The sequence below is a fragment of the Glycine max genome, chromosome 17 (genome assembly GCF_000004515.6).
Source record: "Glycine max cultivar Williams 82 chromosome 17, Glycine_max_v4.0, whole genome shotgun sequence".
Taxonomy (NCBI): domain Eukaryota; kingdom Viridiplantae; phylum Streptophyta; class Magnoliopsida; order Fabales; family Fabaceae; genus Glycine; species Glycine max.
In genome coordinates, this window is record NC_038253.2 from 9521176 (window position 1) to 9547643 (window position 26468).

Sequence of the window (26468 nt, forward strand, 5' to 3'; positions counted from 1 at the left end):
ATTAAAAAAAATACATATGATTATCTTGTCAGACTTATTAGTGTGTAACAAGTCAATAGACTATCAACATCATTATTATGTTTGTTGATATGTTACTTGAAAAATACTAAAACAAAAAAAAGTTTGAAATACTAAAATAAAAAAAAATTATAGGAGCAAAGGATTATTTCAACCTTTAAAATATCACAAATTGATAATGTTTTAAAGGTTGAAATTATAGGATCAAAGGATTATTTGGTTTTAGTTTTTGCATTCAAGTGAATTATAAAAGTGTTAATTGATGATGTAACAAAAATATTGATAGTCCCATGATTTGTTTTTCTAGTAAGATAATCACATATATTTTTTTTATTCTTGAATCCTTGTCTATTGTAAACCGTTAATTATGACATATTAGTTGATGATGATTTAAAAATGCAATTAAAAAAAATACATGTGATTGTATTATCAGATTTCTTAGCATGTAACAAGTCAATGGACTATAAATATCATTATTATGCTTGTTGATATGTTACTTAACAATGCCAACAACTAGAAAAATACTAAAACAAAAAAAGCTTGAAATATAAAATAATAAAAAAATTATAAGAGCAAAGGATTATTTCAACCTTTAAACCATCGCAAATTATATCCAAAACTTCATCCACTTTTTTATTATTAAATTTTTTTTTAAAAATAATCCTAACTTTTAATCAGTGTATTTGGTTGACCGGTTTCACAACTTTTAATGTACTCAAACAAAGAAGGATGTGTCTTGTGGATTGGCTTCAACTAGGATTTGAACATTTTGGTGTGTGCAACAAGTATTTACATATTTGGATTAAAGTTTATCATCTTAAGTTTTAAGTTTGGGATAAATTTAAGTTCACAAATTTAGGTGCGTTTGAATTTTTAGTGGAAGAATTTTAGAAGTACTTTTGAAAGTAAAATGAATTTGAAATTATTTTTGATTATTCATCAAAAGTATATTTGAGAGTAATTTTGTTCATAGAAATTCAGTTTGAGAAAAGTAAAACTTGAGATATTTTTAGAAACTCAATTTGAGAGGAGTAAGGAAATGTATCTACAGGTTTTTTTTATAAAAAATCATAACGGGCAATTGGCTCTGGTGTATATTTAGCTATGTCTCGTGTTTACATTAACACTATTCGTTATATTTATTTAAATATCATTTCTTTAAAGTTTAAACAATATGGTTTTATTTAAGCAATGTATTAATTTTAAGACTTTAGCGAATCGTATCATTGAAATCCCATTAGTTTTTATTGTTTAGTCTCAATTTTAATAATTAACCTATCTGAAATTTAGAAAATGTACAAAGGAGTAAGGACTCAATAATAATTTCTTTAATCTTTTAACCAGTGAATTTACTTTTGTTGTCACCTACGGAATTGTATAATATTCTTTAGCCACAATTGTAAAACCTAACTATTGATATATTATGCTCACTCATGAAATCCTTTACAATATTCGCAGTTGTAGAACGTAGTAAAAACGCTTGCCACTAAGTCCAATAGCAATATGAAGCGTAAACAACATACAACCCACCACTGCCACGGTAATAAATAACCTATACTGTGAAATCTATTTGTTGTATTGAGTTTTCATGAATACCTTGGAATTAATTGATGGGAAAATTATTGTTGAATCTCATTCTTTTTCAACGGTTCACATGGGCAATGAAGGTTGCCTTTTTTTCTAACTAGTGTATGCCCTTTGTTTTCTTTATTTGATCGAAAAACGTTAATCGTTAATATTGTTAGCTTTTATTAATGAGAGAATTTAAATTACGTAACCTCTTTCTTTTGTATTCTTTTTTTTTCATCACCAGATCAATCTTAAATCCCCATGTATGATCTTTGGTGAGCTTATGAGCATGTCCAGTGCAATCATATTAGAATAAAGGCCAATTCCTTAGCTAATCTTAGTCATGCTACCTTACTTGAGTTTCATTTTTTTGAGGTAGCTTCGGATATAAAATATATTAGCTTTCAGTTATTAGTTGATAAATCAGCCATTGGGACTTCTAGCTTCTTAGTTTTTTCCTCTTTGTCTCCAAAAAAAAAAGTGTAGGTCTTTGTCGTACGTCCAAAAGTTTGGTAGATTTGATTTAATCTTCCTCTATTTTGCAAGGGAGTATGGTCACCCACTTGAAAGTAGTGTCTTGTTCCTTATACGATAAATGCAGAGATGGGTCTTGTTCCTTGAGTTGGGGATCTCTTGTGGACTATTCAGAGATGTATTAGGTCGACTAGTTTGTTGATTTCCAAGAAATTAAAGAAGGCGAGAAACAAGTAGTTGTCGCAAAGATCACAATGTACACTTTGAAAGGGATGGTTTAACCCTCTTTGCCTTTTCTAATTACGATTAGTTTAAAGGGATTAATCCTATCAGTATTTGTTTCTTAAACTCATCATCATTAGTTTTGCTGTGTTAAATTTTATGTTCATTTCATATTATTTGTTTTTTAATGTAATCTATAGTTTTAAAAACGCTTAAATAATATTTGGGTTCCAAAAATAAGAGTTTTTTTATATTTATTTTAGTCTTTCATGTTTGCATGATGTTTTCCTCCACGTTATATGATCAAGAGTTTCCCTCTCTTGACAAAAAGATAGATCCAGTGACAAAAGTTTCACCCAAGCCCTACATAATTTCGATAAAAGTAGGGCCAGAAGGAAAGCTCAAACGCCCTAGCCAGGCCGAAGAAGTCTTAAACTGGCAGACAGATAATGCCCAGCTCAAAATCATCTCTTAAAAAAGATAGATGAGAAGATTGACAAGATATGTACCCAAGTGAGCACAAACAATCAAAAACTACAATATTAAAAAGCAATACCATCAACTTTCCAAATAGATTGCTCGCCTGGAAGAAGAATGGAGAAAGACCACTTTTGGGGCAGCGTCTGATGCCAAAGAAAGAGAAATAAGGAGACTTAAAGCTCAAGTCCAGGATCTAGATCGATACATAGAGTCGTCAAAGATGACAGAAAAACAAAAGTCTGTCTTAGATCCGTATTCCTTTTTAACCCCTCCTTCCCCTACTTTCTATTCTCCATTTCTAAACCCTCCATATTATTTCTTTCCCAAAGCTAGCCAATCTTGATCTTTGCCCACAGCTTCAGCTTATAAGAAAAAACCAGAAACTCCAAAGAAAGAATCTACAAGATTAAATATCTCTTCCCCAGCTGAATCTCCCACAAGAATGGGAGAAACTCAAAAGAATGACCCTCATGACTTTCAAGATTCTCAGGATCCATATTCCCAGTTTTCGATTCAACAAAAGCAAGAAGCCTCAGAAGGATCTGATGAAACTGAAACAGAATCTGAAAGATCTTCGTCAGAAACAGAAAAATCTTACTCCGGTGAAGAAGAAATTGGATACATGGACATCTCGAATATTTTGATGGCTCGCTCCACAGAAGAACCATTCTATGATTCTCCTGTAGAAGAAGAACCAGTGATTTCAAAGAGTTCATCCTCCAAGCCAGAACCAGTGATTTCAAAGAGTTCATCCTCCAAGCCAAATGCAGGACCCTGGTTTACCCTTGATGATACTCCCCCGAGGGAATGGAGAAAAAAACTCATCGAGATGGGAGCATGGTTGGACACAAAATTCATGAAAGATGTTGATCCTTACAAAGTGATTGAAGAATTTTGTTGTCGGCGGGAACATTGAAGGAATGGTACCACAATCTAGGAGCTGTGCGTCAATCAGTTCCATGAACTGGGATCTACCTCAATTGTTCTAAGAACTCTCCATCAAGAATTTATCGGAGAATGGAAAATCATTGAAAGAAAGATGAGGCAAGAATTCTTTGAGATGAGGTGTTGTTCTTAAAAAATAAAAGATTTAGACAAACACTTCCAAAGAATGAACCAGAGATTTTATCTTCTCAATGATCCGAGCCTAAAGAAGACATATGTGGCATCATTACAAGAAGAGATACAACCAGAGTTAAACAAGATGGTAGCAGCCGCCCAGATGGATTTTTTTCTACCATGTCTATGGGACAAATCCACCAATTTACTTTGGAGATCGTTCACAAATTATGCAGGCAACACCAGTATTTCTCAGACATCATGAACAGAAAAGCCAAGTATAACAGAGCTTGCAAAAAAAACCTTACTTGGAGATCAAATGCAGAGAGAAAACTTGTGATTGCTCATCGAAGAAAAAGAAAGCCTTACAAACTCACACAAAGGAGAAAAGAAGGCCATTGAAGTTTCTCAGGAGAAGTCAAAGGAGAGGAAAATCCAGGGGACAAAGATGTTTCATATGCAACCAGACAGGACATTTTGCAAAAAAATTGTCCTAAGAAGTCACAAAAGGCCATCAGACTAATCTCTCATCTCCAAGTCGGTGAATATGATGATATAGAATCTCTGTTGAAGAATCCTCAGCACCTCCAATCCCCATTTTCTCCATACAAGAAGAACAATCTATCAAGCCTGTGATTCCTCAACCATGTGTTGAAATTCAAGTGCTGGCAAAAAAGTTTGAAAGACCGATTAAGGTTATTGCCTTTATAGATACGGGAGCTCAAAGGACGATAATGGATCCAGATATTCTTCCACAAGAATATTGGAAAAATGAAGTAGCCTATTTTGTAGACGGAAAAGTTTTTAGAATTGACTTAGTGACACATGCTCCTATAGGCATCAAGTTTTTCCCTGATTGTATCATCTGGACCAAGGTGATTGGAAGCAAACTGCCTGATAGAGATCTCCTCATAGGGATAGATGTGTATGTGTATACTGCTGCCAATAAACTCCAAATACATTCTACTGGGATCAAATTCAAAAGAGAATTCAAGCCTTTTTCAAAAATCACAAGGCTCTTCTCTTGAGCAGAAGGTTGGAGAGTTTAAACAAAAGATTTCCTCCCTGTGTGCAGACAGTCATGAAGAGTTCAATCATCCATATCCTTTATGGAAAAACAGAGAATACTTTGTTGATTTACAATTCAAGCCAAATGAAGATATCAATCCAACAAAAGCAACTCATTCAGGGATGACACCTTCAGATCTTCAAGCAACCAGACAAGAATGCCATGATATGCTAAGGCAAGGATTGATTGAGCCAACTCAGTCAAACTGGGCATGCCAAGCTTTCTATGTAGAAAAGAAAGCTGAAAAATTAAGGGGAAAAAAAAGGTTAGTCATTGACGGTAAGCCTCTCAATCATTTTCTTATTAAAGATGATAAGTTTTCTATCCCAAAGGCTTCATCTCTCCCCACCTTGATCAGAGAATTAAACTTATTTTCAAAGTTTGATTTAAAATCAGGTTTTTGTCAACTTGGTCTAAAACCAGAAGATCGATACAAAACAACATTATGTATCCCAAATGCTCAGTATCGGTGGACAGTCCTACCTTTTGGTTTAAAAGTAGCACCCTCTCTCTTCCAGAAAGCCATGACCAAAATCTTTGAACCTATTCTAGAAAACACTCTTGTTTACGTAGATGATATTCTCCTTTTTTCAAAAGATATCGCCTCTCATAAAAAATTGTTGAATGAATTCTTTGAAATAGCTTATCAGCATGGGATCATGCTTTCAGAAAAAAAGATCCAACTTGCTCAATCCCAGATTGATTTCTTAGGGATGCATTTTTCCTAGGGTACCTACCAGCCTCAACCGCCTCACATAGCTCAAGAGCTGTTAAATTTTCCTGATGAAAATCTCACTGTTAAACAGATCCAACAATTCTTAGGAATTGTGAATTATATCCGAGATTTTATCCCCAGAGCAGCCCAATATACTAGTTCTTTATCCAAACTTTTGAAGAAAAACTCTTCTCCATGGTCAGAAGAACAGACGATAGCTATCAAAGAGCTCAAAAAGATTGCTCAAAATCCCCCAGCCTGGAAGATCCCTGGAACAGGCCGGAGAATATTACAAACTGATGCAAGTGATCATTATTGGGGAGCTATCATGATAGAACAAGAAGGAGAGAAGAATTATTATTGTGGACATGCTAGTGGACAATTCAAGGAAGCTGAAAAACACTATCACACCACATTCAAAGAAGCCTTGGCGGTAAAAAATGGAATAAAAAAATTTGATTTTCATTTGAGGGGACATCAGTTTCAGGTTCACATGGATAATTCATCATTTCCAAAAATTTTGGAGTTCAAAAACAAGATGCCGCCAGATCCTCAAATCTTAAGGCTCAAGGATTGGTTCTTTAGGTATAATTTTTGTGTGAAACACATCAAAGGGAAGAATAATTTGATTCCTGATTTCCTATCCAGACCAACCCACAAAATTGTTAAGGTAATAACCTCCACTCACTCCTTCCCACTGATATTCATGGCAAAACCATTATCTGAGACAACCAAGACTATTAAGATGTTCCCTCCAGGATTAGTTACCTATACTCCTGCATAAATCCTCGAATATGCTAAGTCCCATTACTTCCATTTTCTACATCAGACCATGAGATTCAAGCACACCCCAGTACAAATATTTAATGCTGAGATACCCTTTGGAGGTATATTTGAATTGTTCTGTGATGTTGGGTGGGATCTGTGTGAACCAACCATCTAGGCCATCTGGTGTAACACAGTGCAGTATTCAATCCCCATCGCCATAAAACCTTTGATGACATACAACATGTTGACAAATCCGTACAAAGATGAATATCTTTTATAGACAATGTTGGAATGGTTTTCTCCTTTAGCATGGTGGCGTATGAAGCTGAAACAAATTCTAGACATTGAGAGACAAAGAGGGATTTTAGAAGATAACATAGAGAATTTAGTTTCTATTGTGATTATTCATCGTCCCTATTTCATGGAACGAGGACAACTCTAGTCAAGAAATGAAGCTCAAGTCTAGGGAACCTTTGAAGCATATCCCTTGGAAGAAAGTTATCGTCATCAGCTAGCAAGGCATCTCTGTGAGATCAATGATTACTCATACAAAACTGTAGATCCAAATCTGTCAAGTTCATCTCAGAGGCCAAAGGAAAGTTATCCTACTAATAGGATAATACCCCAGAATACTGATGATGGTCAAATCCGAACAGAGTTTTATGTTCCAGAACCGGTGTTTCAAAAGGCAGAAGATTTAGCTGATGATTATTCCTCATTAAACAGAGATTGGGAAGACTATAATGCTCAATTAATGGAGGACTTATTGCACAAGAAGAGATGTCGTTATCATCACCCAGTGTATGGAAGTCTCACAAGATCAGAGGTACAAAATTACAACTAGTCATTATCCACTAGATCAGACTACAGGTCAGACTAGTGACTGCTGGAGAACAGTTGTACAGAGAGGTGTGCTGTAGAAAGATAATCTTCAGGATAAGGATAACCATAATCTTATCCTAGTCATTGTGTGCACGTGTCAGTCGTTTAAAGGTTGCCTTATCTTGTGACTACGCAGCCTTATCTTATCTGTAATAAAGTAGATTCCATGTTATCCGTTGTTGTAATAATCTTATCCTTTCACGGGTAAGATTTTGGATGTTAGTTTCGAATCCTCTTCTATATAAAGAGGATGAGTCTGTATGCTAAGGCACGCTGAATCCAATAATACTTTCTTCTTACTAAAATGACTCTCTTCTAATAGTTCTTTCTTCTTCGAAACTCTGATCCATATAATGGTTATCATTTGAAACTCTCTCAACAGCTAGTATGCTCTACACTCGCCTCTTAGGAGAATCTTGTGTATCAGAATGCCGAATATTGATATCAATTGGTGGGTTATCTCTTTAGTTTGTAGATATCTTGCATCAAAGTTATCCTATACTACTTATTGCCTTAGGTATGACTCAACAGCATAATGGATATACTGAGATGATGGATATTTATAAGCATTCAAAGAGACAATCCAACTGATTGGTATCAGAGAAAAGAAATAGAGGGGATAAAAATATAAAAAAAGGTAAAAAAAAAACTAAATAATATGTAAACTTGTTTGATTGGAAAAAAAAAGATGAATAAACTTATTTTCACGTTATTTATCCTCTATGAAACTCTCAAATTATTTTAATCCTCCCTATCAGTTAATGTTAGGGGTGGGTAAGCGGGCCGGTCTGCCCCGCATAAAGCCCGCCCGCATAAGCCCGCATTGGTAGCGGACCAATAAATTGGTCTGCCTGGACCCCGCGGGTCAAACGGACCGGTCCGTGGGCCTAGTTTTAAAAGAATTTTAATTTTAATAAAAATATAATATAATCAAATTAAGTTCAATACAAATGTAAATAAAATCTCAATAATTAGTCAATTATATCAATAAAATAAATAATGTCTTAACAAAAGAAAATCCAAGCAATAAATCTAAAATATGAAATTTAAACATCTCCAACAACAAATGATTTCATATTTGAAGTAGTTTGAGCCTTCTCCATCTTCATATCTTCATCTTCTTTTCCTAAAACTCGAAATAATAATAAATATTAGAATAAAATCAAGTTAAGTGATTAAAAAATAATTATTATTACATATTATCTATCCTGCATATCAAATGCTAGTAACCAATTTTTAGTATATATTGTCAACAAGAAGTCTAGTTCGATATTTGTTAAGCACACGTGAGGAGAAAAAATATTCTTAGCTTGCTACAACTACTAAATATGATATGAGCTATTTTTTATAATAAAAATATATTGAAATATCTTTAAAAATATTTATTTAACAATTATTTTTACTTAAATGATAAGAATTGATATTTTTATTATTTATGACTTTCAGATATGAAAATGATAGATTAAAAGAGAAAAGGATCGAGAAAAAATAAAAAAAAAAAAGATTTTTAACATGTTATCACTTATCTTTCTTATCTTAATCTTTCATTTTTGTTATCTTTTATTTTTCTTATCTTATCTTTTTTTATCTTTATCATCTTTTAATTTAAATCTTTTATTTTTATTTTATCTAATATATTTCTTTATCTGCTATTTTAAAAAAAAAGTTTAAAGCGAAAAAGAGAAAATCAAACCTAATATGATCATACAAATTAAACTTAATGCGGACTACGGACAACCCGTGGATCCCGCGGGCCAAACCCGCATAGTCCACGGGTTAAGCGGAGCGGGCCCAAAAATATGACATAACCATGGACCATTTAAAAATATTGGTCTTTAACTCGCGCGGATAGCAGACCCCGCGGGTCAGTCTATGGACCTGGGTCCGTGTTTACCCACTCCTAGTTAATGTTGAACAGCAACCGAAACAAAAAAAATTAAATCTTTAAAGGAGTAGAAAAAAAAAAGTTCAAAAAACTAAAATAAAGAACACTCTATTACAGGAAATAAAAGTGATTTAAGCCAAAATTATATTTATATATAAACCTGCGCGCATGTAACAATACGTTTATACTCACGAATACGTTTCCACTGTTCATGAACAGGTGGGACACGTTATGATGAGAATGATATTTTTATTATTTTATATGTTCGATTTATATCACATTTATCGCATATTATGAGTTGTACAATCGTCATGCTCGCTGCTATCTAAACACATGCAAAAAAATGCATATTTGCACATGGATGTGCTTCACCTTTTAACTGAACCCTCCCCGGATGATTATTGTATTTGTACTTGTACAATTACAATCTCCATTTAATTTCCCTTGCATGGAAGAAAAATCTTCTGGTTATGAAGGGCTAACTGTTGTCAACAAGAGTGAAATTAAATAGATATTTTTCTAAATAAACTTGTAGGAAAATAAAATAATTTAGCGAGTCATTTATTAAATTTTAGGCTTAAATATGTTTTAAGTTCATGATAAATGATTGATTTTTTATTTTAGGTCCTTAATAAAAAAATTAGATAGTTGATAAATCAAAATTTTTATTTAGAATTTTTGCGGTCAATTTTTGTTTTACAAAGATCTACTTCTAACATTTAACTCACAAAAGAGATTTAAAACAAAAAAATTTGATATATCAAAATATAATGTAATGAAATTTTTTATTAAAGACTTAAAATAAAAATCAGTCATTTATGACCGACAAGTCTAAATTTTAAATAAAAAAGAATTTTACGCATCCTTCGAAAGTAATTTTACCTATGTTTCTTATTACCTTGTAAAATGCTACATGTAAGCATCCTTCGAAAGATCTGATGGAGCTAAACTATATTCAGAATCATCCTGAAATCGATCTTAGCGGAAATTTTAAAAAGAAAGATCTATATGGCCTTGAGATTTTCCTTTTCTTATGTTATTCTTGCACAATTTTTATATTTTTAATTAACGGAAAAAAATTAGTTATATACTAACAAGGTAAACGGTTATACATATTCGTTTAATCACAACTTATCATATATAATAAATTTATTAACTTTTAAAATATAATTATCTTAAAGTAATTTAAATGATGATTTGTGGTTGTGATTGATTGATTGAATATTTTAAACAATTCAATATATAAGCATTAAACTCTTTTTTATAATCATGCTTTAGAACAAAAAATAACAATGTTAAATTTTATGGGTTGTTGTATTGTCACGACAGGGAAAGTCTACCAAAAGAAAAAAGACTTAATTGTAAAATTTGTTCTCCTATTTTGTTTATTTCATCAAATTGATTTTTTCTATTTTTTAATTCATTATTTGAGTCTCCTATATTTCAAAATTCACTATCTTATTCTCCACACTTAATTTTAACCGTTCACTGTTAAATTTTAAATGTTCTAGAATAGAAAATTGATAAATATTTTCTTTAAAAATAAGAACTTAAAAAAATAACCGTTCACTATTAAATTTTAAATGTTAACTAGACTAGAAAGTTGATCAATATTTTCTTAAAAAATAAAAACTTAAAAAAATGCTTGAGAAATAACTAAAACCATAGTCTTTGAAGTAAATAACACATTCTTTTACCACTACACCCACGTGACCATTAAGACATCTGGTGCAAAATATAATATTAATATGAGTTTTATGCGAAAATAGTTTAAAATTCAAACTTTATTTTTTAAAATTTATTATATTTTTATAATCTTATATATTATCTTTTAAAATATAATGTATAAGATTAAATTCTATTTTCGCATAAATTAAAATATGTATACTTATATAACCTTTATTTTTTTACATATTATATTTTTATAATCTTATATATTTTTATCACATTATTCAAAACTTATTTTATATAGTAAATATATAATATAAATTTTATCTTTAATGTATATTTTTTATATAAATTATAATTTCATATGACAATATTTTATTATTTTTTAAAATATTTATATATGTGATTTAATGACAATATTTTTTTTACTTATATTAAAATATTTTTTATTTATTATAATAGTATTTTTTATTCATATTTAACTTTATTTAGTCAGGTAAGTATTTTTTTTAAAAATCAATTATATAGTAAAGATACGTAATTAAATAAAATGGCAGTGTTTTTTATTTTTTAAAATATTTATGTATATGATTTATTGACATTATTTTTTATCTATATTACAATAAATAACAAAATATATTAATATAAATAAAAAATGTTATCACTAAATCACAAGCATTATTTTAAAAGATAAATATAATATATGTTGAATGATTGACAAATGCATCAAATTGTCCTAAGTAGTAAAGTAAGATGAAACTCTGAGTGTGTACACATGGACTTTGTTTGTACTAAGAGTCGTGCTTATCTAATTTTTCAAGCAATTAATGAATGAAATTAACGATTTAAGAGATGGAAAATTAAAAGTAAACTAACATAAAATTAAACTAATGAACTAAAACAAGTCAGAGAAGTAAAACAAACACTTCGGGGGCTGTAATGTAAAGGTTGATTCAAAATAAGAATATGTTGGAGCCTAGCTTTCCAAAATTACTATTGATGTAATTTTAATGATTTTTCTCTATCTAATATTATTCCAATTATCACTCAAGTCTACTAATTTACTATAACCATGATCCATCAAATGAAAGAACCTAATTTATCTAATCCCTTAAGAGAATAAATTAGTTAAATTGCATTATGATCAGAGATGCATAAAATACATTAAACAATATCATTCTATCCCTATATATGAATCATTTAGATATCATTTCTCAATTCTTAAGAGATTAATATTTCCCAATGCCTAAACCCTTAAAACATACCATAAATATGGGTGATCAGATTACAATCAATGAAATTAAGCACAAAAAAGGGACATTAATAATTAAAATAACATTAAATAGATAATAGGAAATAAATTACATCATGAGCGTTTGGTTGCTAGGCTACCAACAATGGGAGGTTTAATCTCTCATTGTCATAAGGGACTTTACAATTACAAGGGATTGATGGGGAGAGAAAAAGATAAAGAGGGAGAGAGATGGAAGGAAGGGATGACTCCTAAAGGTTGGTTTCCCCTGTTTGGGAAACTCTAATTCGTGGATATTCAATGTAGAGCTATGTGTCTCGGTGTGTCTTTTACATTTGCTTTCTCCTTTTTTTATAGGTGAAGTCAGCTAAAAATTTACACAATCTGGTGCTAAGCGCGATCGCCATGCTTAGCGGGTGAGTAAGTGATCACACACTTAGCGCACGACTCGCGCTAAGCGCACCTTCAAGTGATATTTGATTTTTTCATGTGACTTCTTTGCGTTAAACGAGGATTTTCAAATCTTTGACTTCTCTTCTAAGCTTTACTTTATGTTTTTGCATTAAATATAACACCAAAATAGTATAAATTCACCCGTTTAAACACGGGACAAAAACTTAGATGATGCTAAAATTCAAATTATTCACACAAAAAGGAGCAATAAAAGAGGGGAAATATAACAATTTTTATATGATTTAATCATAAAATATACCCATGCATAACAATTATCAATATATAAAATAAAAATAAAACTTATATAAATATACATATTCTAATTTATGTGAAAATAGAATTTAATCTTATATATTATATTTTAAAAGACAATATATAAGATTATAAAAATATAAAAAATAAAAAAATAATAAAACTTAAATTTTGAAATATTTTCACATAAAACTTATATTAATACTATATTTTACACTAAATATTCAAATGAGCACTTGGGTGTAGTGATAAAAGAGTGTTTCTTATTTCATGGACCATGATTCTCCTTTCTCAAGCATTTTTTTAAATTCTTATTTTTTTAAAAAAAATATTGATCAACTTTTTAGTCTAGTCAGCGTTTAAAATTTAATAACGGTTAAGATCAACTCTGTAACTAAGATAGTAAATTTTGAAATATAAGGGTCAAATAGTAAATTAAAAAATAGTAAAACTAACTGGTGAAATATGCAACATAGGAAGACGCATATTGCAATTAAACTAAGAAAAAAATAGCACAAGGAACTATTGAAACTTGTTGTTTATTTTCTTTAAGGTTTAATTACTCATTTAATCTCTTTAGTTTTCAAGTTTATCCCTTTTAGTCCCTATAATTAATAAGTTAATTTTCAAAAAGTTTTTGCCGTTAAATTTTTTAAACTCTGTTAATTAAAGAATTTCAACGACAAAAACCTTTTTGAGAATTAAACTATAAACTTTAAAAATTAGAAAATCTACTTATTAACTATAAAAACTAAAAAAAATAACTTTAAAACTATAAAAACTAAAATAATAAGTAAACCTTTAATTTCTTTAAAATACCAACTTCTGTCAAGAAATATCTTTAAATACCAACTCCTGTCTCAAGAAGTATTAGGAGGGGGAGGAAACATTGGGGGGAGGAAACATTATTCAATGCTTATCTATCTAGTTGCCGGGTTAGGACTTTGTGGTGGAGTGGGTCTACTTGTATTTGAGGGAGATTAATGCGTCTCAAAATTTACATTTGAACACACACTCCACAGTGAGACTTGTCCGTCATCATATTTTATCACCATTTGGAACCCGTTTTCAGTGTTTGCTAAACACTATTTAATTTGTATGTTGTTTATTGGGTGATAATGGGGAATAGAAATTACTAACGATAGTTAAACAACTTGTTTTTCACATTTCATGGTTTAATCGAAGGAAGATTACATGATAAGTATACCCCCAAAAAATAAAAATAAAAACGAGACCCTCTCTAGAAAGTGATAAGGTCAAGTGCATTATTGTTGTAGGTATTTATTGGTTGATTAATGAGAAGGTACCCCACCGTAAAATGTAGTAGCAACCCTAATGCCATGTACTTGCCACGAAAATTTTGGTGTTGGAAACCCGTTGCACACACTTCTTCCCTGTAGTCCCATGCTTTAATATTAATATTAGTCAATCAAAACTATAAGAAACTTTACCCAAGTATTAAATGCGTTGTCTTGTCTCTCTCTCGATATATTTTATATATTGTAGTTGAAAAGAAAAATATGCAAAGAGTATAAATATAAAGACGGTACAGTAGGCCTACACTCTAATGACACATCCCTGTCTACAGCTGTGTTATTGAACAATAAGAAAATGAAGACTTTACATCAAACTATAGACTGAAAAACTAAAGTGGCTAGCTGGAAGAAACACAAAAGGGAAAGTATTAGAGCATCTTCAACCAAGATAAAATATGAAGTTAGATGAAAAAATATGCTTTTTATTAGGCGAATTAGAAAATCTTTTTTCTTCTTCTTTGGTTTATCAGGAAAAATAAATCATAATTCGATTGGAAAGTAAATAAAGTATAATTAAAGAATATTTTTAAAATCGAATTCAAATAATATCAAAAATAAAAAATCTAAAACATAAAGTTAGATTATTAAGAAAAAGTGGGAGCATGAATAAGAACTATTTGACCAATACAAAGAGGACAAGTTGAAGTGTATATAACATAACATAGACAATAGACCTGTCAAACAAACAAACTGTTAAAATTAAAATATTTTTCTGGTCACAATGATTTCATCTTTTTTGTTTTCTTGGTTTATGATTTTATCCACAACACTGCGGACAAGTAGTATTGAACTGTAAGGATCTTACGAGAATTTTTTTGCCTTTTCTTATCTAAGCATGACGTGAAAAAACTAACCTTTAAACGTGTAGTGCAATAATTTGATTTTAACCATGGGAATTATGAAAAGTTGAGTTATCGAGCTGAAAAATTAGAAGAAAAAAATGTAACTCGAAACATGTAATAATAACACTATTTTCACGAAATTGTTAATTGGCCTATAATAGAAAATTAAACTCTCATTTTTTATGATACAAAAGACTCTTTTGAATTGAATTTATTTCTAAAAATATAATTTTATTAATTCCAATTCAAAGAGAATCAAAGATAGAAGAGAAAAAGGATAAAGTGGGTAAAAAAATTGTAGGAGGGGATGAGGAACAACAAAATATGAGATAACATGAATATAAACAAATATTTTAACATCATCTATCTTATAAGTAACTACACTCACATAGTCAATTCCTATACCCATGTGTAATATTTAATACTGTAGCTCTTTGAGCCACGACTACCCTAAAAAAAAGCTGAGTCACGATTCATGCAGGTTATGACTTTAGAATTTATCATGGTACTCTGCGATTTTATATTAATGCAACATAAAAAAGAAATATTCAAACTTCACTTAATCAAGTTAACAATTTCATAATATGTGTGTACCTCTGCTGTCAATGACTTTACTATAAAATTGTGAGTGATCAAACCCACAACTCTTCATCATTCACATCATTTCAAGAAGGAATATATTATGATAAAGTAAGGATATCTCTACCTTAAAAAAAAGATAATATTATAATTACACAAGAAATTATTCACTCTATGAAAAATAAAAAGGATGAACAAAGATAAATGATAATCAAAGTGGATATGAAAAAGACATATAATAGATTAAAATGGGAGTTTGTAGTGAATACATTGAGAGATATTGGATTTCCTGAAAGTTTTGTCAATTTGGTTAGATGATACATTTCATCTCCTTCCTTCTAGGTATTGTGGAATGGAGAAGCTTTTGAAAAATCCATATGTATTTGTTCTTTGCATCGAGAGATTATTTTATTGGATTATTCATGCACTGGAACAAAAAATTTGGAAGTCTATTCAATTATCTAAAGGTGGTCCAAAAATTTATTACCGTGCCTTTGCATATGATCTTCTATTTTTTGCATAACCAAACTTATAGCATGTTGATGCTATGAAGAAAACACTAGACATTTTTTGTACCAGTTGAGGCTAAAAAGTGAATGTTGATAAAGCCATAATTTTCTTCTCTAATAATGTTTACTGAAATATTAGAGATGATATTGTTCACTAGCTTGGCTTTCAAAGGACGACGGACCTTGTGAAGTATCTTGGTGTCCCTCTCCACCATGACAAAGTGTCCAAACAAAATCATTAATTTATTATTGACAAAGTTAATCAAAAGTTGAGTAATTGAAAAGCGTCCAATTTATCCATATCAGGTTGAGTAACTTTAACAAAAGTTGTTATTCAAGTCATGCTTACCTATGTGATGCAAACTACTTTATTGCCATCTTTGGTGTGTGAATAAATTGACAAAAAAATGTCATTTGGAGTGGAATAATGATGTTGATGACCATTTTTCAATCAAAAATGCTTATCTCAAATTGTCTAATGCCCATACTCTTCGAGAATCTATGTTATTTAGAAACATTTGGTGTTGGGATGACCCGAAAAGGATATTAGATTCATTTATAAAAAATTGATATTGGAGTATTGCCTTCGAATGAGTGGAGATTTCAACGACATATGACAAATGACACCATCTACCTGTTGTGTAAAGATAAGGTAAAAAATGTGATGCATGTGCTCACAGACAATAAATTGATGCAATCAATATGGTAAGAATGTAATATGAATGTTGGATCTGTGTTCTTTAACCATGATATGCCTAACTACCTTACCTTGAATGTTTGCAGCATGAGAACAAAGGAAGAGGTAAAGTAAAATACTATGTTTGGTCCTATTGTTGGTCATATTTGGTCAAGAATGAAAGAATTCATCTTCAGTAATAAGTGGACAAACATTCTGGGTTTGGTACTCAAGTTCATTCATGGTATTAACACCAAATGATGATAACGGCAATGACGACGCTTCTTGAAGGTGGAAAAAGCCTTTGCATGGTACTACAAAAGTTAATTGTGATGGCTTTTGTTGCTTGTCATGTTGAGCTCTGAAATGATAAAGGTGATTTTCTGAAAAACACTTTCAAGGAGACTTGGGCATTGTACTATTTGGTATGAATGTTGCCTATGATTCGAGTTATGGAATAATTATTGTTGAGATTGTGCTAAAGCTATCAAGCTTGTGGAGATCCCAAATATCATGAAGGCCAATTTGTAGATCTTACCTTTGAGATTGTGAAGACCAAGGAAAAGTTTACTTCATGTTCCATTATTCATATATTGCGCTAGACAAATAAAATGACCGATTGTTTTGCCAAGAATAGTTTAACCATTGATAGAAATGTATGTTTCTATGATAGCTTATCTAATTTTATTGTAACTTCCATGAGTATGAATGTAAATCTTGATCTCTCTATTTTGAGTAATATATAATTCTTTCTTGGGCCTTATTGCTCAAGCAATTCAGAAAAAAAAAATCAGTTCATAATTAATAACTAATTATTTTGAAAACATAATATATTTTTATACATACAATTAGGAATAAAAGCCTTATCAATATGTTTAAGAGAACTATTTATCTCTGTTAAAAAAATGAGATCTATTTATTTTGCACTAAATTGGAAAAAAAAATCAAACAAAGTTGCACTGCAAATATAAAATACCAGAATAAGCGCGTTATGATTTTTTTTTTATTAAGCATGTTTTCCAATTGCTGTTAAGAAAAAAAAAAAAAACATGTCCACCAATCTCCAATTGGACTTGGGAGGAGCTATAAGGAATATGTGCTTGAATATGAGAATTACTATTGGCCCATGCAAATTGCTCTCGGTTTCTATTAAAGAGTTGATTTATATATATATATATATTTTAGAATTACTTTTCTCATGAAATCATGATTTTGTTGAATCATATGCACAACAGAATCATAATTTTATTATTATATAATTTTTACACCCTCATGTATATAATAGAATTACAATTCTATTATATATTTTTTTCGATCTAGATATAACAACAGAAACATGTTTTCATTGTATAAAAAGGGATACAGAAAAATTATACAATAAAAATATAATTATATTGTGTATTTCAACGAAGATCACAATTGAATCATATTTTTATTGAATATTTATTTTTTATTTAAAAAATACATAAATGTGATTCTATCGTGTTTCTCAACAATGATTAAGGAAAATTATGTTTTTTGAATATTTAAGAGGGAGTGAGGGAAACAAGAGCACGACTAAGAGGAAGGAAAGAGGAGGGAGGGCTAATTGGCTAAAGTTTAAATTGAGGGGTAAGATGATCCTTTCTAGGAAGTTTAAAATTTTGTAGGGACCAACAACAATGTTTGTAGGGACCCATAGTAACTTCTCTCCAATATTAATATTCAGGAGAATATTCATGGATGTATGGCCCAATTTAAAAACGAGACCCAAAAAAAGAGAAGAAAAACGTTCAAAGAAAGTAGAAATCAAACTTTTCCAATTTTTAGCATTCTGGAGAACTTTTTCTTAGAAGGGTTTGGATCTATTTTGATATTCCACGTTCTTATGCAAATTGGGACCAAATTAAGAATGTTATACACAGAAACCAAATTTAAAATACATGTATATGAATTAAATTAAGATTGTGTAAGAGACTTATGATCAATGTATGATGATAATTTTATAAATTATATAAAATAAGATTATTGATTGTATCTGTTAGCGCATGTGACAAATAATGATGAAATTAGGTTCTACATAATTAATTTATCTTTTTCATTAAAACAAACAAAATAAAATTTAATCAAAACATGGATAAAAAAGAAAAAAAAAATTTATTTGTAACGTTTGTTTCAGGTATCATATTATACTTTCAAGAATTTCATTTTGAGTGATATTATGACTAATCTATAACAATATATATTCTCATTTAATATTTTTTTTAAGAAATTAGTAATACGGACAAACTCATTTATTTTAAAAAATGTTGATATGATTTATTTGTTTAAACCTATCATGATTGATTTAAGCAAATGTTATATTAAAAGAGTAATTAAGATAATTAATATATTCAAGTTACTAATTAAGGTAATTAATATCATGATTTGAAGATTTAATTATTTATTTTAAAACGTTGAATATACATTATAAATAGTTTAAGGAAAAAATAAATAAATTTTTATCTTATCTTCTTATCTATCTATATATATCACATGAAACAGGATTGTTAATTATGTCTGTTTGCACACATGATAAACAATGGTGAAATTAAGTCACATGTAATTAATTTATGTTTTCTTTTAAAACAAATAAAATAAAATTCAATCAAAACATGAAAAGAGAAATAATTAATTTATTTTGAATTTTTGTCTCAAGTATTATGTTATATTTTTAGGAATCACAGGAGTATTGTTACTGATCCATAATAATATATCTTCTCATTTAATATTTTTTTAAAAATTAATAATAAAAACAAACTCATTTACTAAAAAAAGGTTGGTATCATTTATTTACTTAAATCTACCATGATTGATTTAAACAATTAATATATTGAAAAATTAATTAAGATAATTAATATATTTAAATTGATAATTAAGATAATTAATATCACAATTTGAAGATTCAATTGATCTAAGGGTAACATAAATAAATTTTTATTCTATTTGCTTACTAATGTGGCATGGATACTTAAGGTATCTGTAATTTAAATAACTTTAATTATATATAAGTTAAGTGGTTCTTATATAATTTTAGTATAGATATAAAAATTTATTTATTTTTATTTTTAATATAAATATGTTTTATAACTATCTGTTTTTTTTAATATAATAGTGTGCTTCAAATTTATTTTTTATTTTTATTTTTTAACGGGTAATATAAGTATAATTAAGATAATTAATATGAGTATACGTGCTGGACACATGATGTTACACTAATTCATACTCAAAATACATGTATAGAAACCAAATTCTTTTTTTGCACAAGTGTATTATTTTTTATGGAATACAACCATATTTTAATTGGATACTCTTTTATTAAATAAATATAATTATATAATTAAAATTCAAACTCAAAATACATGTATAACCAAATTATTATTTTCACAAGTGTATTATTTTTTTTATGGAAAACAACTCTATTTTAGTTGGATACTCATTCATTAAATAAATCTAACTATATAATTAAAATTCACACTCTGAATTATTAATTATTTTTTTGTACACGAATTATTTATTATTTAATTAAACTAAAACAATTTTATATCAGATAATCCGCTGAGTGATATTCTAAAATCTAAAATTCATTTTTTCTTTACTTTAAAAAATATTTCACCAAATAAAAAATTATTAACAAATAACAACAATTAATTAAGTGCCCAACGGAAAGTGGCTACTACATGCTATAAGTATAACCGAGTCAAACATTTCATCAAGCACTTACAGTTACAAACTTACAGTTACACTTGTGTGCTCTAAAACGAACTCTCTGAACTTCACCAACGTGATTCGCATGGCGATTTCCAATTCAATGGACTTTCTTCAACTCTTCATTGCTGTCTTCATCGCGTTCTCAATCGCATTCAGAGCTCACCGAAAAAAATCCCTCAGCACTTCTGGCGCAATCGCTGGGTTCTTCGTTATGGCCCTTCACATTTTTGTGGGTTACAGGTAATTCTTCTTCTTCGCCCTTCTTTTCTTCTCTGCTTTTGGTTCTTGGGTGTCCCAAACTGTAATCTTTTTGGTCTTTTCGTTTGTGGGTCGTGAAGGTTTGGGGCGATGCTGCTTGCGTTCTTTTACTCTTCGTCCACTCTCACAAAGGTAGGAGAGGATATAAAGCGAATAGTTGATCCTGAATTCAAAGAAGGTGGACAAAGAAACTGGTGAGTTCTTTCTTTCTTTTCTGTTCTGCTTCAAGATTTTTGTTTACGAATCTTTTTTTTAAGGTCACGTGGGGTTTGATGTTCTTGTTAGCTAGAAATGATTGTGTTGTGTATAGATTTCAAACATGAAAAAAGGGAATTGATTGCGTTCATGCAAAAAATGAATGATTGTGTCCATATTTGGATGGATTCTTTGATTGAATTATGGATATGATGATTGGCATAGTTCTTTCGTGGAGTTTAGTTTGGTGCCATTGAATTGAGGGGTTTTTTTTTCATACAATCTTTCACATAAAGCTTATCCTTGGAATTTTGAAATTTCACCCCATTTTTATGAGGACACGAAGTTGACCCACACTTGGTTTTTCTTTTCCTTTTGACTAAATTTCCTTTGCTTTTTTCAGGATACAAGTTCTGGCCAATAGTGGCATTGCCTCGGTTCTGGTCGTAGCTATATGGGTACTCACCGAAGGGAAGGATAAATGCTTGAACTCTGAAGAGTCACCTCTGATCACTGCTCTCATTGGTGCTGTTATAGGCCATTATTCCTGCTGCAATGGAGATACTTGGTCTTCGGAGCTTGGAATTCTCAGTGATGAGAAGCCTCGTCTAATCACAAACTTCAAGGTGAATAATTGCTTGGTCAAGGTCCTGTATTCTTGGTCCATTCTATCCATATTTGGTGTTCTCTTATTTAGTTCAACTTAAACACAACTTTAATGCAATTGTATCAACCAGAGGGTTTGGTGTTTAGTTTGTCGCAAACATTCATGAATGTTTGTCAAAAGCCTCTTGAATTTTCTCAATTAATGTGTTTGGTAATACTTCAAGCTTCATTTTCCCTGTAATCTCAGTCCTTTTTTTAGAATCACCCTTGTTCACTTTTTGATAGAAAATCAATTTTGGTCCATCATTAACCAGGAAGAATGGACGCATCAAAGTATTCATCATACCCGTGTCAGACACATTCCCTTATTAAAACACAAACGGACACTTGGATACTTCTAGCTTCATTTTGCAGTTTTATTAACTAATGCTAACTTTTAAAACATTGGTTCTCTCAATTAAAGTTTTGTACTTTTATGCTAATTTTATATGTTGCACTATAGCCATGTCATTTCTTACAATTTCTAAAACTTGCCATATCCCTAGGTCCATGTTGTATCTTATCTGTGCCAATGTTGTATCCATGCTTCCTAGATCATTAATATTTTGGCTATCAATTCAGTTTTCAGTAGACCATTTTTTACAATCTAGTTGCTCGCTGATCAAATCCACCCCTATTCCATGAACCACCACCTGTTTGTGAGAATGGTGGAATGTGACCAAATTTAGCCTCGCCTTTAATATATTATTTGATATTTGAATAGTCTTTACAAGGCTAAGTTTAACTTTATATTAGTGATAAATTGCTAAATTGGGTGGCATGTACAAGCTGGACACTGTGATGCTGCATAGGATTCTAATGATGACAGATAGTTGTGAGGGATTTAAAATGTTTCACTTGATAGGTTAGGGACTAAATTGAGACCAAAAATAGGTTAGTGAGGGAAAATAGGATTTTTTTTCTTCTTCAAAATTTCAAGCTATAGACAATTTATCAAGTGATGGAAGTGACAGTAGTAGTGATGGCTATCCAATGGTGGGGTGGGGCATTGGGAGGGCTAGATCATTAAGGGTGAGCAAGGATGCCACTTTACAATGTCAGTAGCATTCACATTCCTGGGTAATGTGACAACCTTACCCAAAATAAGACATGAATAGGGAAGTTGCATTCCTCAAAATGACAAATTCTTGATTTTGTTTTGAACTTTGAACCACTAAGGGGAGTTTAACATTGATTCTGAGCCTCCCTAAAATTTTCCTCACATTCTGTTCTTATGTCTTATTCTGTGAGTATCTGTGTAAAACACATGGCTACTTAGCTAGTGTTACCAAACTCTGCCTTGAAATACCATGCTATGACAAGTGGCTTATTACATCTGTGGATCTTTAAATAGAAAATTCAAGTAGAACGTTGCTACTGAGTTTCAGAAATTGTGGTTACAAATTTGTTTCTTGTGATGATCAGTTTGTGAAGAAAGGTACAAATGGTGGTGTGACAAAAAGAGGACTTCTAGCAGCTGCAGCAGCTGGAAGTGTCATTGGACTGTCGTTTGTTCTTTTGGGAATCTCAGCTACCAGATGTGAGGGTAAGGGTAGTACAGTTCTTAAGCAACTACTGGTCATACCCATCGCCACCCTTGCAGGACTATGTGGAAGTGTCATTGACTCTCTCCTGGGTGCAACATTGCAATTCACCGGATTTTGCTCCATTCGCGGCAAGGTAAATTTACGTACACTGCCTACAAAGGATACTTTCTCTCCTATTGGCATAATGCTTGAATTCCTATATTGCATTGGGAGTTTGTTGAACAAATCTCCATGCAATATCCAATGATTAATAGTGTAAGAGGTACCATAATATAAGACACCACATAACTCTCCTATTTTAATTCTTAGATATCTGATACCTGAAATTTCTCACTTTTGCAGATGGTTGGAAAGCCAGGACCAACAGTTAGAAGGATTTCAGGTGCCAACATTCTTGACAACAACGCAGTGAATTTCGTATCAATACTGTTGACCTCATTTTTTACTTCAATCGCTTGTTTGTACATTTTCTGAATTCATCACAAGAAGGGGTTATGCAGCCAAAAGGATCCAGAGTTCGAAACCTTGTAATTCAGTGGAATTAGACCGTTAGTTGTTCATATATTGTTGTATTCTCATTCACCAATTGGTAAAGTGGATTACATCAACAATAGAATAAAAACTGTATCTGGTTCTTGAGCATAAATCAATCGTATGTTTTTTCCGTTTAGGAGAATGATTACGTACATGGCATTTTTAGTATCTGTCTGACAGTTCGTTATTAAGAGTCAATCCCTAATGACCTGATGACACTGACACGTGCAAATTGATTTTGTTGTCAGCAATTTTTCATTTCACTCTGAATATAAAATATAGATAAAAGATAAACAATAGTTGGAAGTGAAAGATTCAGCTATCCCCACATATGAATCATAGTCATTGTGTTGCAACTAATGACATGCCTTTTAGGGATATATTAGCAAAAATACTTTTTTATGTGATAATGAAAACTATAAATATTAACTATTAGATCTCGTTATATATATTTTTTTAAATGTGAGTCTTTTTAAAGTCACATAGGTTATCATGTAACTTCAATTATTGACTATTTATATATGATTACATACTTGTAAATCTCATTCACACATACACAAAATATATTCTCACAAGATACTCTACCATTTCATATGATTATTAATTGAAATATGGTACCTTTTTAACATGTGGCCATGGTGGCTCAGTGAACCATTTCTATCACAGATGGATCTAGTTTTTTTCTTTGTGCTCTTTTTTTTTTTTTTGGACTAAACGTGGATGGATCTAGTTAACAATTAACACAATCTGATTGCAGGAAACATCACCTGAATAATAATTTGTAATAATAATCTGATTGTTAATCCAAATGAATCATAAAGATTATAAATTCTTATGTTTATTAGTAGGGATAATTTTTAAAAATTTTAAAAAAGTGTTGGGTGCAGAAGAAATCTACGACTGAAAGAAAAGGCCCTGATTTGAATGAGATAGGACTAAAAAAAAATCCATAAGATTAGAAGGCCTGACACAAAGGTTAGGCAGGGTCACAACGTGATACTACTTGTTAGAGGCATCATTATCGTGCTCATTGTAATTGTATTGTATGATATCGTTGAGACAAAGTTGATGGGGTCCGTCTCTAAAAGACCTGCCTCCAACGGGTCGAGTTTTGCGTTTCATGTTTGAACAACTCAACATCATGGACGACTCGGGAACAAAATAAAAAGACCGAAACCTCTAATTAACATTCCCAACTAATTTTTGTTATGTTTTATGATTTTATCCATGTTAGAGAAATAATAAATTATACGACTATATTTTCCAAAAATACTTACTATAAACAATCGTAATCAAGGTTGTATCTTCTAAGTCGATAGTCAAGGATTGTGTTTTTTAAAGCGTTGAGGTTACTGAAATGACTTTCCTTTCTAACAAATCTTTGTTCGCACACACTGTTAAGGATAAATTTTAATACACGTTTTTATCGGGTAAAAGTCATATGCATATCTGTGTCAAAAAAAAAAAAGAAGAAGTCATATGCATCTCACTCACTAAATATTGTGAGTTTTATATCTTACTTATATCTTATTCTATATATTTCATTCGTTATTTAATGAATTTCATGTGAGTTTTACGTAACAATAAAGATTGTTTTGCTAATCTTTTTCATCGGTAAAAAATATATACTTCTATTTCTATCTTTATTCGATTGTCCTAACTTCAAATGGCCATTGGTGGTACTTACCCCTAAAGATGTAGAGTAGGACGTAGTTAGTTGTTTCTTGTTTTCCTGAAAACTCTTTTTTCTGTTTTTAAAGTAAATGAAAAATAAAAAACCGTTTGATAAGAGTAATTTTTTAAAACTATGTTCAAAACTTATATCTCATTTTTAATTTTTAAAATAACAAAATCAGAACACCTCTAGGTTACTTTTATTTTTCACTTTCAACTTTTTTATTATTTATGTTTTATTGTACTTTTACATCCTCTTTCCTACTTTTACTCTCTAATTTAATTTTCCATAAGTATTTTATAAAATAACTTTTAAAACTTAATAACAAATCAAACACACCCGCAATATACCCTAACTACATTAACATGTTATTTGGTTTTCAATGGTAATGTCCTGACTTAAATTCAAAACTTGACCACTGTCTGTACGGAAAGTTATAAAATTTGAAGATGCCTTTAACTACATTACCCTCATACCAAACAGATGAATGCATGGGACAGAACAGCAAAACATAAATTCTGGATCAACTTTGGAAAAAGACCTTAGCTGTTTTGTGTAACCCATTTGGTAATACAGCACTTCTCACAGGGCTTTACTTTACACTGGTCAAAAACAAATAAGCAATGTTTGGCCTTTATTTAAATATTAAATTCAAAACTCAACTCATAGAAACTGTTGAATATCATGCCTATTAAAATTTTGGCCCCGGAGAGGGCTCCAGTTCATCAGTCTGCACTAGAATCAGCATGCTTTTTGCCGACATAACTCAAAAAAAGGGTCCCCAAAATGTTCATTTCACCGTTATATTATCACAAGAGTAACTTGCGCTAAATTAAAATATTCAACAAGGAAAAAACCGAAAAAGGGTAGCACTAGTTACTGGTTAGGCCTATGCCTCCTTGATATATCATAAAGTAATTTTACAAAGAAAGCATATGATATCACAACCATATATAAGTCAAAAGTAACATACTCAAAAAGTTACATCTTCATTTGTAATTATTACTTTAGATAGATACACATAAGAAGAAACTATATATGATCATATTTTTATTTTAAGGGCAGCAGCAACATAGCACATCCAAACAACACTCACAGTTCTCATAGCAGCAGAAGCAGCAACACAAGGCAAACAAACTGCAATTGCAAATCCCAGTGAAAATCTCCACCAGTCAACAAATGACAGCAAAAAATAAA

The 26468-nt window shown here is 30.7% G+C and overlaps 1 protein-coding gene across 1 annotated transcript; it reads left to right on the top strand.

The window, feature by feature from the left end:
- The first annotated feature begins 20403 nt into the window (after window positions 1–20403).
- On the top strand, window positions 20404–23732 carry LOC100786252 (protein PGR). The gene is made up of 5 exons (XM_003549745.5): window positions 20404–20657; window positions 20756–20869; window positions 21274–21496; window positions 22941–23195; window positions 23405–23732. The coding sequence occupies exons 1-5, from the start codon at window positions 20500–20502 to the stop codon at window positions 23534–23536; spliced, it is 882 nt and encodes a 293-aa protein (XP_003549793.1). The 5' UTR covers window positions 20404–20499; the 3' UTR covers window positions 23537–23732.
- The last annotated feature ends 2736 nt before the right edge of the window (window positions 23733–26468 follow it).